This window comes from Nothoprocta perdicaria, unplaced genomic scaffold (genome assembly GCF_003342845.1).
Source record: "Nothoprocta perdicaria isolate Ctin4 unplaced genomic scaffold, notPer1 scaffold_1, whole genome shotgun sequence".
In the NCBI taxonomy this organism is placed as follows: domain Eukaryota; kingdom Metazoa; phylum Chordata; class Aves; order Tinamiformes; family Tinamidae; genus Nothoprocta; species Nothoprocta perdicaria.
The window spans coordinates 15,124,552-15,140,298 of NW_020454093.1; the positions used below are offsets into that span (position 1 = coordinate 15,124,552).

The 15,747-nt window shown below is 40.2% G+C and overlaps 1 protein-coding gene across 1 annotated transcript in view; it reads left to right on the forward strand.

Annotated features, from left to right (window-relative positions):
* ADAMTS12 (ADAM metallopeptidase with thrombospondin type 1 motif 12) overlaps window positions 1–15,747 on the forward strand; it is a 124,241-nt gene that overhangs the window by 79,379 nt on the left and 29,115 nt on the right. Inside the window, exons 12-14 of the mRNA XM_026035710.1 lie at window positions 3,708–3,841; window positions 10,362–10,482; window positions 14,694–14,938. Coding sequence (XP_025891495.1) covers window positions 3,708–3,841; window positions 10,362–10,482; window positions 14,694–14,938 — 500 coding nt within the window. The remainder of the gene's footprint in view (window positions 1–3,707; window positions 3,842–10,361; window positions 10,483–14,693; window positions 14,939–15,747) is intronic.

Below are 15,747 nucleotides of genomic sequence, written 5' to 3' on the forward strand. Positions count from 1 at the left end.
AATGTTCTGTTTTGCCATCACACAGACCTCACATCTATTTTTTTTTTAATGCCTTTTGTCAGTTAGCACTTGATAACATCTCAAAACATAACATCCACGTAGTTAGAGTAAGTTATACTCTGAATGATGGAAGTAATCATAAATACCTCTTTTTCCCCTGTTAGTGCCAGGATCACACATGTATTCACCTCATGTACACTGGTACAACTGCAGGGGCTGAGCTAACCATACAAAGTAATGTTTCTGTTTAGAAATTAAATTTTTCTATTAAATTTCCAAGTTTGATTAATGTACTAAAGTAGTTTTACCTTAGGCTTTTTTTTTTTTTTTTTGTCTGCATTGGGTAGTTGTCTCTTCTGCTTTTCCTCGTTTTAAATTTGTTCATCAAATTTTGGGTTCTCACAGATGCACAGAGAAATGCTTAGAGAAAATAGGCTCACCTCTTTTATTCCTTGTGTAGGAGGGRAAAAAAAAGTTACTGAGGCCTTATCTTCTGCAGGCAGACACATTAATCACATCCCTCTAAGCCAAGTAAGGTGAATTCCTCCTGCATGCAAACTCASAGGATTCAGCTGTGAAGGAAGAAGTTTAAACTCAGTATTTCTGCTCTGAGAAGGAAGTGTGTCCCTTTCTGGTTGACTTCATGTTAGTCTGTTTATACTTACTGAATCTGAATTCTCACATAATAGACAGAAAAGAAACCCCCACACCTTAATTTKAGGAATGTTACTCAACTTTGCTTGCTTCTTTCCTTGATCTCATTCTAATTCCATGTAAATCATTGGGCATTTATGGAAGCTCTGTTGCTTGGTATTCAATGCATTTTGTTTGTTTTTGTTTTTCACTTTATATCAAAGGATTGATCTGTTCAGATCAGCAATCTGATCTTGACGCAGGAAGAGGACAGAATACATAAAATGGAAAACATCACTTTTCTAGTCTACTGAGTGTTGCTGTCACTTTAGCTAAACTCTTATGCCCAGCTAGGAGCRCTGCACGCAAGAGTGATGCAGACAAATGGGGGGAGGTTTGAAGAAGGACATAAAAGACAAAAKAGATTAAAACAAACAAACAAAACTTAGGAGATAGTTTGAAAAAACATACCTTATGAGTACTTCTGTTGGGTACAGCCTAGATTCAGTGAGCATCCTCTCCAGGACAGCGCTAACRGAGCTGTTAATCTTGTATGTGTGTGTATTTTTGAAGGTTTACTTTTAAAAAGCGCTCTAGATTGTGAATCAAAAGCAATATAGGTCATGAATCTGGTGCTTTCTGCACACTGAAAAGGTGGAGAGAAGGAGATATCAAGCTGCTGCTGTGCCTGTTTCATTATGACTGATGGGGAAGCTGTGATGATGGGTTTGAGCAAAGTGTGTGTTGGACAGCATCAGTTTAGAGCAGGAAACAGGCTTGTAGCACATCTGTCTTCTCCTTTCCATTTGCTTCATGTTGGAGAAGAGCACAGTGAGAGGGTAAGCCAACTAGCACTGAAGTCATGAAATTTAGCCACTTGGCCAGAAAAGATTTCTGCAGATAAAAGGGAAATTAATTTTATCGCTAATCATGACAGTTCTTATCAAAGCAGCTAATGGATGTTATGGCTGGCAGTCCTCAGAGCATTTGAGTACCAATAAGGTTCTTGCTCCGAAGGTTTTTGTAACTCCATCTTTGTCACTGCTCTTGAATCACTCGCGTGACTTTGAATTCCTCTAGTTTCATAACCTTGGTCCTCAGCCTCCAACCTTTCTGCTGCCCTAGGACAGCATTTCTCTGTCTTCTTTGAGAAGCTACAAGTGCTTCATTATTTTCAYTTTATCCTTACCTCTGCTTGCAAGAGCAAAAGTGCAACTTACCTCTCTGTAAGGTTTCCTGCTGTGTCCCTTTTTTAATGTTCTTTTATGTTCCAGCCCTGTAAAAATAATGTTTTTGTGAATGAGCTCATTGATTTTAAGGCTTAGATTTTAAGTAGGATTCAGTCTTTGAGCTGCAAGCTGCAACTTCAGTGTGCTGTATGGTGCTGTATCACTGTTGATGATTTACAAATCAAAGCAACGAAACTGAATTTCCCCCTTTAAAGTCAGAAGCCCTTTTATGTTAATGCAAATAAAATAAATCCTATCTTAATGCAAGAAAGAGAAATGAAGGAGAAAAGGGAAGAATAGGGGAGAGAAAATCATTAACCAGGACATGGAAGATATAAATCTTGCGTGGTGTATTTTGCACCACAGAATGTTTGAGTTTGGAGGGGACCTCTAGAGATCATCTAGTCCAACCCCCCTGCTCCAGCAGGGACACCCAGAGCACAGGGTGGCATCCAGGTGGGTTTTGAAGATCTCCAGAGAAGGAGACTCCACAACCTTCCTGGGCAGCCTGTTCCACTGCTTTAATCCTCAATCCTCCATCCCCCTGAAACCAACGGAAGGGCATTTGTTGCTTCAGTCAAGTGCAGGATGAAAGTATCACCCAGCAGAGGTGCTTCTGCAGCACACTGCAAGATTTAGTTTAAAATGACTTAATGAGGGTGCCTTGAAGTCCTCCTGGCTGGCCTCTTATGGTTGCATCTGGAGCAGATTTAAGCCTTGCTTCAGCAAAGCATTTCATCTGGCTGAGCATGAATGAATTGCTTTCGCAGCTGGCTAAACTGGTATCTTGGAAGAAATGAGAAAGATGAGACAGCTCCGCAGCTSTTGGCAGTGATTGTGGCATTGGCTGCATTTTCTTTCAATTAGATAGCTCTGGCTTTGCTGGAGGGTTTCTAGAGGAATGGCATGAGGGCACAGAGTATGTCCTTTTGCTTTCACCCTGGTTGTCGTTCTGATGTTGCCTTCAAATTATACAACTTGTTTTTCCAACTTGGGCCCTTTGAGGCTCCTAAGTCTGAATTTCTAAGCTTTTTGCTGCCAAGGGCCAGCACCTGTGGGACATGGCAGCCTTGTGTTTTGCTCTTTACTATCCATATGAGGGCTAGACCAAGAGTGCGCCATTGCAGAGAGCCTTGCTGTTCTCACAGGTGCTTTGCTGCACTCCTGCCTTCCCCAGTGCTTTCGTGCACATTATTATCACTCAGACCCACTAATATTGTCTCCTGTTTCATAAATTGCCAAGCAGAAAAAAAACAAATCGCCATGCTTGAAGTGTTCAAAATAACTTATTAAGTGCCATCAAGCAGCTGCAAATTAGCAATTCTGTGATTCTCTAGTGACATACGAAAGATGAGAAGCAACTGCTTCACCGCTCCCCACGAGAGGCTGCCGGCGCTGATCAGGAGCTCTAAATTATCTCCAGACCCACTCAGTCACAGCTGACATGTGCTTATCAGTGTCCTCAGCAACCTCATCCCCAAACTCCTCCTTTCCCCCCATGGAGGGCAGCTGTTTTTGCTGCTTTCCCATCCCCTCCACCATCCCAATGGACTGCAGAAGGTTATGGCCCACCCAGCTGGATGGTCCCATACTTGTGGTGGAAAGCAAAGGGTGCCAAACACCAGCTGCTTCCTAGAAACACTCTGGTGACATTTCTAAAGCCTGTGCTCTTCTGTTAGCAGAATTAGCTTTGTTACCTGCTTCTAATTAGGCCATTTCTGACAGAAAACGCCAGGGAAAGTAAGCAGGTGGTCAGCAAAGGTATATTCCCAGTATGTTACAGCTCAAYGACCCTGCTGAGAAATTTTCTGAGAAGGTAATTTCTGTGTCTGTTTTGCCCTTCAGCTAACCCCTGCGAGCTCCACTGTCGCCCAGTAGATGGTCATTTTTCAGAGAAGATGCTTGATGCCGTCACCGACGGTACTCCTTGCTTTGAAGGAAGACACAGCCGAGATATCTGTATTAATGGCATGTGTAAGGTATTGGGTATGTTTGCATGTTTCTTTCTCTACAATTTGCTTTACAGATTTATGCAGAAATATTTAACACATTTATTTGGGGGGGAGGTCCAGTGAAAGGCACTCCTGACTCGTTTTTATGGTATTTTAAATAATTGCAGGACAAAGTCTCAGATGTGGCCCTTACAGAAGAAGAGCCCTCTGCCTTCTTTTTAATGACACCATCAGTCTGAGTGCTGATTACTTCTGGTACTTTCAGGCTACCTCTTTTATTCTTCCTTTGCATTAAAACATCAGTTTAAGAAAATTAATTGTTTCTGATGATGTTTTGACCCAAGATTGTCTTTGGGTGCCACCACTATAGGGTTTTACACGTTATGTAGCAGTTCYGAACTGGAGCTTGTGTTCTTATGGTCAGGCACATGCACTTGAAGGCAAAATTCTTTCCATTTACCCCAGTAAATTGAATAACGCTATGCAATGAGGAAACCTGGCAATCACAAGGTTTATGTTTCAATAATGTTTTGTTGACTGATAAATACGAGGTTTTCTGAACGTTAATAGCCAGTTAAATGTACTGGATTGTGTAATTTGAAGGTGTGTTCTATAGGTMACTGTAATGTTCACAGTCAGAGTGTTGCCTATAGAAATCCAAATAAATAAAATGTACATTTTACTTGTAGAGAATGTAGTTACAAGTACATCATGTTTTTATGAGAACGGGAATGCTTGAAGCTTTTTGGCAGGACTCAGAGTTTTATAGAAACTATACTAATTTGCAGTAGGGAGCTTGGTAATTCTATGCCGTAAGCCAAAGAGTCAAAGAAAAAATGTATCCAACAGGGACTTCGGATCAACCATTTAATTTCTTTACAGAATCGTGTACACTTTTCTCATTCTTCATAGATATTTTACTTGAAGACTTCTAGTGATGGAAGCCCTGCAGTTTTCCTAGGCTAGGAATGCCATCCTTGCAGCTCTCTCTCCTGCTAGAATGCCAGTGCCTGAGCAGCAGTAAAGATTTAAGTTTTGCTTGCACAACATGCGTTTTTAATACAGTGTTAAGGAGGTCCTGTTTGAGTTCATAGTGGAGAGTTTGCACCTGATTTTGCTGAGAGCTAGGATGAATATTTTATTTGTTATGGGGAAAGAGTTGCGTAAAATCTGCAGTTTGAGTTAGCTGGAAACAAATATCTAGCGTATTGTAGTGTTAATTAAATGTTATATATTGTAATACGGCTTTTGCCCTCATCCAAGGAAGATCATCCAAGTGCTGATCTCAAAGGTTCTGATCATGAAGCTTTATCTTTTAATTTCCTACCTATATGGATTTGGATGACTATGACTAAGCTTCCTGTTTTATGTGTTTAGCCCTGTTTGTGGGAATTCTAATTTATATCTGTTTCAGAAGGAGAAAAACTTAGTTTCTCTGAACTGATAGATCAGAACAGAAAACAAATACAACTTTACTGCAGCTTCTATATATTAGATATACTGTATCAGAAATTGCTCTAGGGAACAGGGAAGTCTCAAAACTTTATTAGAAACATTCTTCCAAAGTACAGGTGCTGTCATAAATGCAGTTTTRTCATCAGTTTGCCATGTGGAATACTGCTTCAAACTGTCTTAGGAACAGATTTAATAGGAATCAGAATCGTGGAGTGAACAACGTAACCATGCAACTGCCACAAACTAGATCAAGTCATGAATAGGTAACCCAAATAGCTGACATTTCTGAAAGACACCATGCTTTTATCTGAAATACGTACACAGCACAACACTTTAGTGGAAGCTTTGTCTCTCTTGGTGTAACTCACTAGTATTTTTGTCCAACTGGGTAAGCACAATACATACGATCTGGGTCACAAACTTGGAAATGCATTCAATGTAATTAGTCTGATGCATCATTCTTGTACTTTTAACAGCARCATACACTAACAACATGAAAAAGGAGATTGTAAAAGTTAGTGGCAGTGACTAATAAAGCYCTGTTCAGATTTTCAGACCTCTATCTCACAAAAGCACTTCGTCTTTGTTCTTAGCTCTAAAATAATATTTCATTTTAGCCAGCAATTGAGTAAAAAATGGTAATGTGCTATATGTTAGGCCCACTGTCCATGTTGCTTGGATATGTTTGGCTTGTAGAGTAGCAATTTGACAAGGAAGATTTCTATGTGGACCCTGTACAAAACATGTAGACCCAGATKCGGTTAAGAATTTGTTCCTCTAAATTTAACTGACTTTAATCAGTTTAACTGACTTGAGATGTCTTAGCTAGTTTGCTKTTTAACCGTGTTCCCCTGCACTTATCTTTTGGGTGTCACTTTTTCTTTTGTTTATAATATTTTTAAAACATARAATTTCTCTTGCCATGCTTCAAGTTATATATCAGTCTGATTCTTACTGGGACCTTTGGTTGTTCCCACAGTGGTGATAAGCAAGGATCTTGCKACGGTGGTGTGTGCCTGGAGCTGCAATGCAAGTATGAGTTTTCAAGGTTGAGGGATTTGGTTAAATATGAACTACAGCAATCTCTAAAAGTGAAAACTCGTGTGGTGCAGGCACTGGGAGCCATGGACCTGGATCTGCCCTGTCTGTAACAGGCCTCCAGCTCCTCATACAGAGTTGGAGGGTTCAAATATCCTTCAGTCATGCAAAGCCATGAGCTGTTCTCAGTGATAATTCACAATTGTCACTAAGAGATGATTAACTTTCTATTGGAAGTGGCACTGCTGTGTGAGAGGAGGGAGGAAAGTGAGCTTTTATTCTCTTGCTAAAAAGTAAACTATACATCTCATTGTAATAGCACTGGTGGTATCTCTTACTGCTACATGAATCTCCTCCTGCCGCTGCTCTCGCAGCAGGGCATTGCTTCAGCCCTTTCTGCATAAGTGATAAGAGAAATATCACATCAGGATATGTCACATCAGGACACGTCTCCCCATTCAAGGAGTGTTATAGCCAAACATGACAGGATCATCATTTCTTCATTTGGAAACCAGTTGGACGTGGGAGGAAGAACTTAAAATCATAATATGTCATTCCTGAAATTTGGATATTCAAACAGTGCATCCCAGTAATGCCCTCCAGTGACAGCAGGACTCTGTATCTGCTGTCCAGCAGCCATTCTGACTCAAAAGTCTCTTTCTGGAAGTGGCAACAAGACAGTTTCCTTCTAGTCACCAAACAGTAGGAAATAAATTGCTTCTCCTTTCTGCACAGAGGCAGTTGGGCAGTTGATGTCTGCCATGTGATGGGACTGATAAGAAAAACTAGTCTCAGGTGTGTCAAAAAGGCCCCTGGTGAACAGGGCGGTGACTAAGGCTGCATGGGGTGATGCTGATTTATAACCACTGAAACAGCCTGCTTCCCGGCTGGAGGGTGGACGAGGACCTGGGGTCTGATTCTAATGCACACCTAGTTGCTGCTGGTTTTGTCTTCTATTAACACCTGCCCCTTGTCTCCAGGTCCACTTCCACGTGCAACTTACCAGAACTGCTAGACACGTTATTAAAAGCAGTTGTAGGAAACATTGCTGCTTCGTATCTGCAGTTGAAGTATGAGGAAAGCAGCTAAGGGAGGAGGAGGAGCTGGAAATAAATCTGATGAATGACAGAAATGATGTGATATTCACTGGAGCGGTGAAGTAGAGCAAGGCCTGAAAATTAAAGTTCATGTATATTTATAATGAATGACTGCTGGAGCTGTTTACTCCGAATCTTTGAAATATGTCTCAGTTTGTGGTGGTCATTAATGGCCTTGTAACATGATGACCTGTTGCCAATACAAATGCCATTGTGTCAGTGCCATAGGGGGTACAAGGAAGGCTGGCTTACTGCAATACAGGAAATTATTGCTCTGTGGTGTTGGGTGGCCTCAATCAACGGGACCCTGGCACCAACCCTGATGTACATATAGAYAAGAGTGGTGATGTCTGATCAGGTATTGACAGTGTTTCAAGCTGGAGGAAGCCCAAAATAGGAGTTTCTGTGGCTGTAACTGTATAGGACAGAGGGATTTCTTTCATGTCACAGTGGTACCATGTTTTGGTGACATTGGGATGTTGTCAAGGCAAATACAGAAGCATGTGAGAAAGTTGTCAGGTGTCTCTGAGTGAGCTAATGCACAGTGTAGCCCATGTGGAGACACCAAGTGACCTCCCTGTAGAAGAGAAAATGTTCAGGACTCCACGACTGGAGTCATATTCAGTCCATGCAGGACTCCCAAAACACCAGGAGCCTGATTCTTGTACAGCTCTAATGCAAAGCCTGATAACACTGGCTTTGCTAACTTTATAGACAATTAACAAATGTGCTGATAGTAAATGTAGTGCAAAAAAAAAAAAAAGTGTTTTTTAAGAAAATGACTATTTGCCAACCTAGTTCCATTCTCGGGCAGTGCAAGTATGAACTGCAGTGCACCCTTGACTAACAGGTGAAGAGTAAAATCTGAACTCCCCTCAATATAAGGGATCATCCTTTTCTTATCACAGTGGTATTCAGGTACCTTCATTAAATCCATCCTTAATAGAACAGCTCCATGCTTGGAGGCAAAAACGTAGTCATGAGACTGCTTAGCATGAGCTTATCTCTGTAACATTCTGTACCGCTCATAAACCTAGTACTTTGGTACCAAGGTATGCCTCTGTGAAAGACATTGCAATAGCAGTGAGAAAAATGTTTTTCCTTTTTTARAAGTGTCTTTCTGTAGAGAAAGAAAGAAACCGAGAATGCTGCAGGGCTTTTTGGCACATTTTTTTTTGTATTCCACAGCAGGTATCAAAGATGTTGATTGAGTGTTGGCATTAAGTGATACACGAGTCTCTTTGGAATAAACTGCAAAATGTGACATGGTTTCACGCAATTATTAACTTGGGGCCTTCCCTTTTTTTAGCATCTTCTCGAGCTAGTCTTTATCACTGGTACCCAGAGGAAAAGGTCSGGGGTTTCTTGCACTTGAAAGATCAGAAAAAAAGTATTGGAATATGAAGGATGTTTTGCCCAGATTAGTCTAATGGATATATTTTCCTGTCGGAAGATTACAGTCATTGTGGTAGCTGCTGTGCTGAAAGTAATGTGAGATCAGAATCAAAAGAGGGGATACCTGGAGTCTCATACTTCAGGAAGGTTTTAGGATTTAGCAGGTATTGCACCAAAAAGTTCAATTTGAAGAAGAAAAAAAAAGCAGAGAATCGTCTTAGATATTCTTATAGTCCTGGCTTCATATCYTTCAAACAGAAAGAAAAAAAAATCGATATATCCTTTTTTTTTTTCCCTGTGTGAAGAGAAGTGTGGAAAAATGAGTTTTAGAATAATCATGGTGACTTAGAAGCACACTCCTTGAACGACTATGTTGTCCTCTATTCGTTAAGTGCATGAAGATGTGCTATGGATGAAGCTAACACATAGCAAAAATGGTATTAACTGGAGATTCAATTAGCTGGAGAGCCCCAGGCAGCTTCCCTGTAAGGGTGGTGGGGTCTGATACAAACCACTGTTAATATATTTTAAACTTCATTAATATTTGATTGTGATAACAGTAGTTAAAACACAGCAATCATTTAAACAACTTCATGAGATCAAGGAGCTCAAGTGCACCGTTATGCAGGTTAGGAGGCAACACTCCCTCTGTTTCTAAAGCAGTTAAATAGAAGTGCAAAGTTGAACAGTACAGTACACTTTCAGTTTTGTTTTGGAAGTTGCTTTGCTAAGTTGTTTTTCTGAGTTTTCAAATACAGCTTTTWAAATCACTTCAGATGAGCTGAATGTATTTTTAGAATTCTTTCTTTGGCATATTTTTATAGTATTATTATCACAATGCCTTCAGGGGAGTTTGGGGAATAGTTCTCTGCCTGCAGCTTAGCTCTGATTGCATCAAGACAGAGATACTGCAGCGAGCTCTGAACCTGTGCTCCTCACCAGCAGTGGCCTTAGACAAGGAGAGCTTTCTTTTTTTAAACTTTCTTCACTGGTAGAAACCAAATTCTGGTTCATGTTTGGCTTAGCACTGACTCTGCCATTTTATACCCCTGCTTGTCTGTCTAGAGCATGTTGTAACTAAGTAGGCTTGACAGGTAGGGTTGTCCGAATCCAAATAAATGGATATAAACTTCAAAATATGTCAGATGGTTTTGTTTTGGGGTTGGACTGAATTCCTGGAAGGACATCGCTGCTTTTCCATCACCAAAAAAAGAAAAACAAAAAGGGGGGGGGGAGGGGGGGTAGGGAAAAAATCTTATATGCTGCTTGTAGTGTACGTTTTCATCTTGGGTAACAGTATCTGGTCACTTCTGCAAGTTTCATGATACGGTGTGTGTGGTGTTTTGTTTTGTTTTTGTATTTTTTTAAACTCTCATACAATACATGTGAATTGAGCTAGATATGACAACTTCTACTGTTTCCATATATAGAACATGCACTATTCCAGGAAATTGATTCTTCCCCTTCTTGGAAGGGCAGAGTATACTGGAGGCAGGGAGAAAAGCGTTTTGAGTGTGTCATTATTGAGACTGTGCTTATTCTGAAACTGTTTTTCCTTCTAGACTGTGGGCTGTGACTATGAGATAAATTCCAACGCAACGGAAGACCAGTGTGGAGTTTGCCTGGGAGATGGCTCTGCTTGTCATACAGTGAAGATGATGTTTAATCAAAGTGAAGGATTTGGTAAAGAGTTCTTTTTATAAACAATCTTCTGTTGTTGAAATCATTTCCCGAAAAAAGACTCGAGTAGCTCCTCGTATTGCAAACTGAGTGACTGTGCAAACTATCAATCTGCATGGCAAATGGCAAATGGATGATGCTTCGCCGTGAATCATGATTGAGCCAGAAAAAGATTAGTTCAAGTTGTCTAATGCTGTTAGAGACCAGCAGGTCTCTGCGCAAGCTATGCAGATAATAATAAAACCCTAAATAGCATTTACAAAATGAATGTGATTAGCTACCAAAAAAAAAAAAAAAAAAGACCTAATCTAGGTGATGCAAAAGCATCAAGGAAATGCTGCAAGTGTCTGGTCTGGGGATTGATTTCAAAGTGTCTGATTTGTCTGATTTGAACAGCTACAGTGATGTCTGATCAGATATTGACAGTGTTTCGAATGCTAGAGGAAAACCAAAATATTAGTTGGCAACTGCAGTCACTTCCCATGCCTGATGGTTGTATAAGTTTCTCTAGAATGTCTCAGGTGTCAAAGGTGAGAAAAGTAGCTCCCTGAAGGGTTAACGTGGTTTGAATCTGCACGGAGAGAACTGAGTCTTTCTTTGCCCATGGCAGCAACCCCTTAGGCTGCAGGATGCCCARTGTGGGGTGTATCCAGGTGAAGAGTCTGGACCAGAGAAGGGGAAATTGAAACTGGTTGAGAACGAGCGTGATGATGCTTTTGGAGATGGAAGAGGCAGCCTAAAACTCACCCTGCCTCTGTGTTTGAGTTTTCCAAGGATGAAAATGATCTGAAGGTTCTTTTCAAAGAACGTTATTTCTCAAAGGGTCCTGGCTAACTGAAGCAGCCATACACGTGGCAGAATAAAATGACATTTCTTGTATTTTATTTAAATTCATACAGTATTATATCTTCAATTTGTTTTTCTTACCTCAGGATTCAATACGTCTCACTGAGAGAAACCACTGAGGGATTTTGTGTGCTAAGTAAAATTATTTCATCACTGCATTTGGATTCAATAGAGTGAATCTCTTCTGCAGGCTCTTTCTCTTTTGCAGAAATTGACTCCATAATGGAAAAAAAACAAGGAAAAGTATCAGGAAAAGCAGGAGCCTGTGAGCCACTGAGCTTTTAAGATGATGTGTGGTTTGCCCTGGTGCTTCACAGGCGGTAAAGTGGAAATGGGAATTAATTTTTGTTCAAACTATCTGACTCTCTTTTTATTTCTGACTGACAAGCATGTGAAGTTMTCTCTTACAATACAAATTTATGGCAGAGTCTGCAAGTCCTCAAATCAACTAGTGATCAGATCAGACTAATAAAATATTAGTAAAGAGTTGTAATAATTCAGTCTTTCATAGCAGGGCAGAGAAAACATTTTTACCTAAGGTTTTACCTGCTCATTTTCAAAAAAAAAAAAAAAAAAAAAAAAAAAACCATAAACCAAAAACAACAAAAAAGCAACTTTAGAACCTTTGGGGTTACTAGAATTTCTGTTTAAAATGCTTTACCTTTCCTTTGGATGCAGCATAGGAATAGTGGTCCAGAGGCATCCAGCAGAGGTGCAGGAGTATTTCATCTGGGTAGTGGATTCCATCAGTGTTTTATGGTGGAAATCAAATCAAATTTGCACAGATGGTCTCCAGTATTGACACTAATGCTAGCGAGTACTTGATTCACACTTGGAGCTTTGTTTGAAAATCATTTAAGTCACTTCAGTTGCTTATGGCCACTAAGATTGTAGCATGGGCAAGACGGAGAAGTTCTAGGCSTGGGCAAAGAAGTCACTTCTGCAATTAAGGATCTGCTTTTATTTAAKGTAGAATACATGAAAGAGGGGGAAATCCCTGATTTCAGGGAAAGGAGAGCTCGAGAAGGAGAGGGACCTGCCCTGCTGCGTGAGGAGGAGCGCTGGGGTAGGAGGACTGAGGCAGAAGGGACAACAGAAGGGACRCTGTGGCAGATGTGGAGGAAGTGGATAGCAAGAAAGGGGAATGGGGCATTCTGTGAAGGGAAGTCTTTTTGACTTTAGATTATTTCTGAAAATAAGGATATGTTGTACATAGAGGYGCAGATGTAGTACTGCAGAAGGTAAAATTAGGCACACATAACTCCTATCAAATTGAATTTTAGCAAAGGGATGGAGAAGTGAGGAACCATGTTTGTGCTTGGCCCAACCTGAAGGTTTATGCTGGGACCGTGGCTCCTCATCAGGACTGAATCAAACCATGCCATGACGCTCTTTTGCCYGTCTTTTACTTTTTGCATAAACCCAAGATCAGGCAGAGATCTCTTAAGTGCCTGAGATTAGCCCTGAAATGGAGCCTGGACAAGACTATGATACAAACATAGATCCAAGAGTCTGGAAGTTCTCCTGGGTGCCTTAGAGACTGTCTCTGGGCTGTACTTTTTTCCCTTTACCATCACAGCTGCAGTGCTCCCTCTGTTTCATGGAAAGGGTGAATCCAACCATGCCTTGACCTGCAAACCCAGCACCCTGCTGGGAGCCCATGCTCTTCCCTACACAATATTCTTGCAGTAGTGCCCAGAGCCTGCTGGTAAGGACACACAAAATACAGGGAGGAATCAAGCTGCAGAGAAGCTGCATTTCATGTAAGATGTAGGAGCTCACAGATGTGATAGACTGGAGAGCGGGATGGGAACTGATGTGATAAGGAGGAATAGCTGGGTCTCATTATTGACTGATGGGTACTACCCTCCTCTGTGGAATTACTCCTGTCTCATGGTGGTGGCAGAAGAGAAACAAGCCCTTCAACTGCAACAGCGCTGTTACTACAACATGGGTTGCGTGTGTTTATTCTTCACGTTGCCTTCTCAGCAGTGATTTGGAGCATATAGAAATTAGTATGAGATTATGGGAAAATGGGAAATAATTTAGTTAATGGAAAAAAAAGGGAATGCAATACTCATCACGTGAAAAAATCTATCAGCAGACATTTAAAATACATTTAAAATAAGGTTTATGAGCAACAGCAAATGACTCAGACAAAAATAATTGAAAAAAAAYGTGAAGGGACACAGACTTTCATGTTCTAGCAGGAAAAAAAATGTATTGTTGTTACACTTGTTTTGAACAAATGTTATTCTAATTACATCCAAAAAGATATTGGGAAAGGGTATCAGGGTTGCAAAGCCAAGCTCTCAGGATGTGACATAATTGAAATTTTCTATGCTGTCTTGATTTGACACACTTGTGAGCATGCCTTCTAATCAAGCCTTTAGTTACATTATCACACATTGTGCTTAATACATTCCCACTGCCTGAAAGTAGAGAGTATTTGGGAGAAACGGTAGGCTTTGTCTCTATTTTCTTATTCAGTAATCTTGCAGAATTTAATTGGACCCTTTAGTTATGAAAGGCATAATATTTTGAATCTCCACAGTCAGTCTTGGAAGCTTGCAAAAAAATGGCAACCAGAAAACTCTCTCTGTTGAACATTTTCACAGGAAAAATATATGAAATTTAATTACAAGGAGCCCAAGTAGACAGATCCTTTAGATACTGACATCTAATATGGTCAGTGCAACTTGTCTCCATCATGGGAGTGTGTAGTCAAAGGTGACAAGCTGATTTACACAAAGAAAGTGAACAGGATTCAAGTCCCAGAATTTAATTCCTACCCTCAGCAATGTAGAGTAAGAACTGAGGCACTATTCATCCAGTAGCAAGTCTTAAAATAAACCAGTATGAGTTTCAGCTTCCACCCCAGGGCTTCTGCTTGGAAACCTGTCACCCATCCAACTTTTAAAGCCCATTCAGGAGCAATAGCAAGAAAGSTGTTTTATTTTCTGGTAAAATTTGTATGTGAAGTTTCTATTTTGCAGTTTTCATTCACTAGCAGTAACAGTTCCCTGTGAGATGAGAAGTACAGAGTTTCATGTCACTTTGCCCATTGCACAAACAAAACTGATAAATGTTCTGGTTTCATTCTTAAAACACATACCAATAATCTCATCTCCTTTTATAGGTAACTTTRTACATGACAGCTATTTAACTTCCTTATGAAAGTCAGTAATTTATATTATCTGTTCAACTATTCTTAGTAATATGAGGCATTTGAATGGCTTGTAGTTTGCAGTAGCAAGTCTAAAGATGGAAAACAGGCAGTGAGTTAAATGACTTAAGAGAAGGGACAAATAACTAATGTGCAATGACTTTTTTGTTACTTGTTTCCATGAACTTGTATTGCCTCTTAGGATACGTTGATATTGGGCTAATTCCAAAAGGTGCAAGGGGCATCAAAGTCACAGAAGTGGCAGAGGCTGGAAACTTCCTCGCTGTGCGAGGTGAAGACCCAGAGAAATACTACCTGAATGGAGGCTTCATCATCCAGTGGAACGGCGAATACAAAGTGGCAGGAACGATATTTCAGTATGACAGAGCAGGCGATCTGGAAAACCTGACTGCTGTGGGACCCACCAACGAATCAGTGTGGATACAGGTAAACAGGAGACCTTGAGCAGAGCTTGCTAAGTTTAGATGGCAGCAGAACACAAAGGGTTATTAAAAATGAGGCTGGAAAAATGTATACTTTAGTATAAGTCACGCTAATCTCTCAAAAATGAGTTGAAATATAGTRTAGAGAAAGATACTCCTTGTTTGATAGGGCGATATCTGTAAGGTGTTATGGTTTCACAATTATTGAATATAATTATTAAAATAARTTATAAATTTATAAATTTTATATTTTACATATTTTTATTTTTAAAATAGAATATTTATAAGTCAAAATTAAATAATTATTAAAAATTAATATACTGCAGCACTGCTTCCAATGGAATAGTGATTTTTATGCCGCTGGTTGGTCAGTCTTTTGCCCGAGCTTCTCTGCCTCTTGTGCCACTGTGAATTAGCACATGGGGCTGTGATACACGTCACATTCAGATGAAAAGTAACCCTTCATCACACAAAAAGAGCTGATATTAAGCAGCGGTGGCAGCTTGGGAAGGGTGACAGCAGTGTTGGCTTATGCTGAGCATGAAACAGCAAGTAGCATAGAGTAAGTGGAACTGGTCTGCTTAGCATCCACTGATTAACGTTGCTCTGTTTCTTTTTTCATGTTGCTCCGTCAATTCAACTTGAAATGTAACCAGGTTCTGTAAATTCKTTGAAACTGTTTTTAAAATACCCTTTTTTCCCCCTAAATATATCATTCCTGTGATGCAGTTGAACACTTGCAGTCAACGTTAAAGGTGTGAGAGAAACCATTTTCACACCTTAAATGTCTGGGGAGAAAATGTCTGAGGAGAA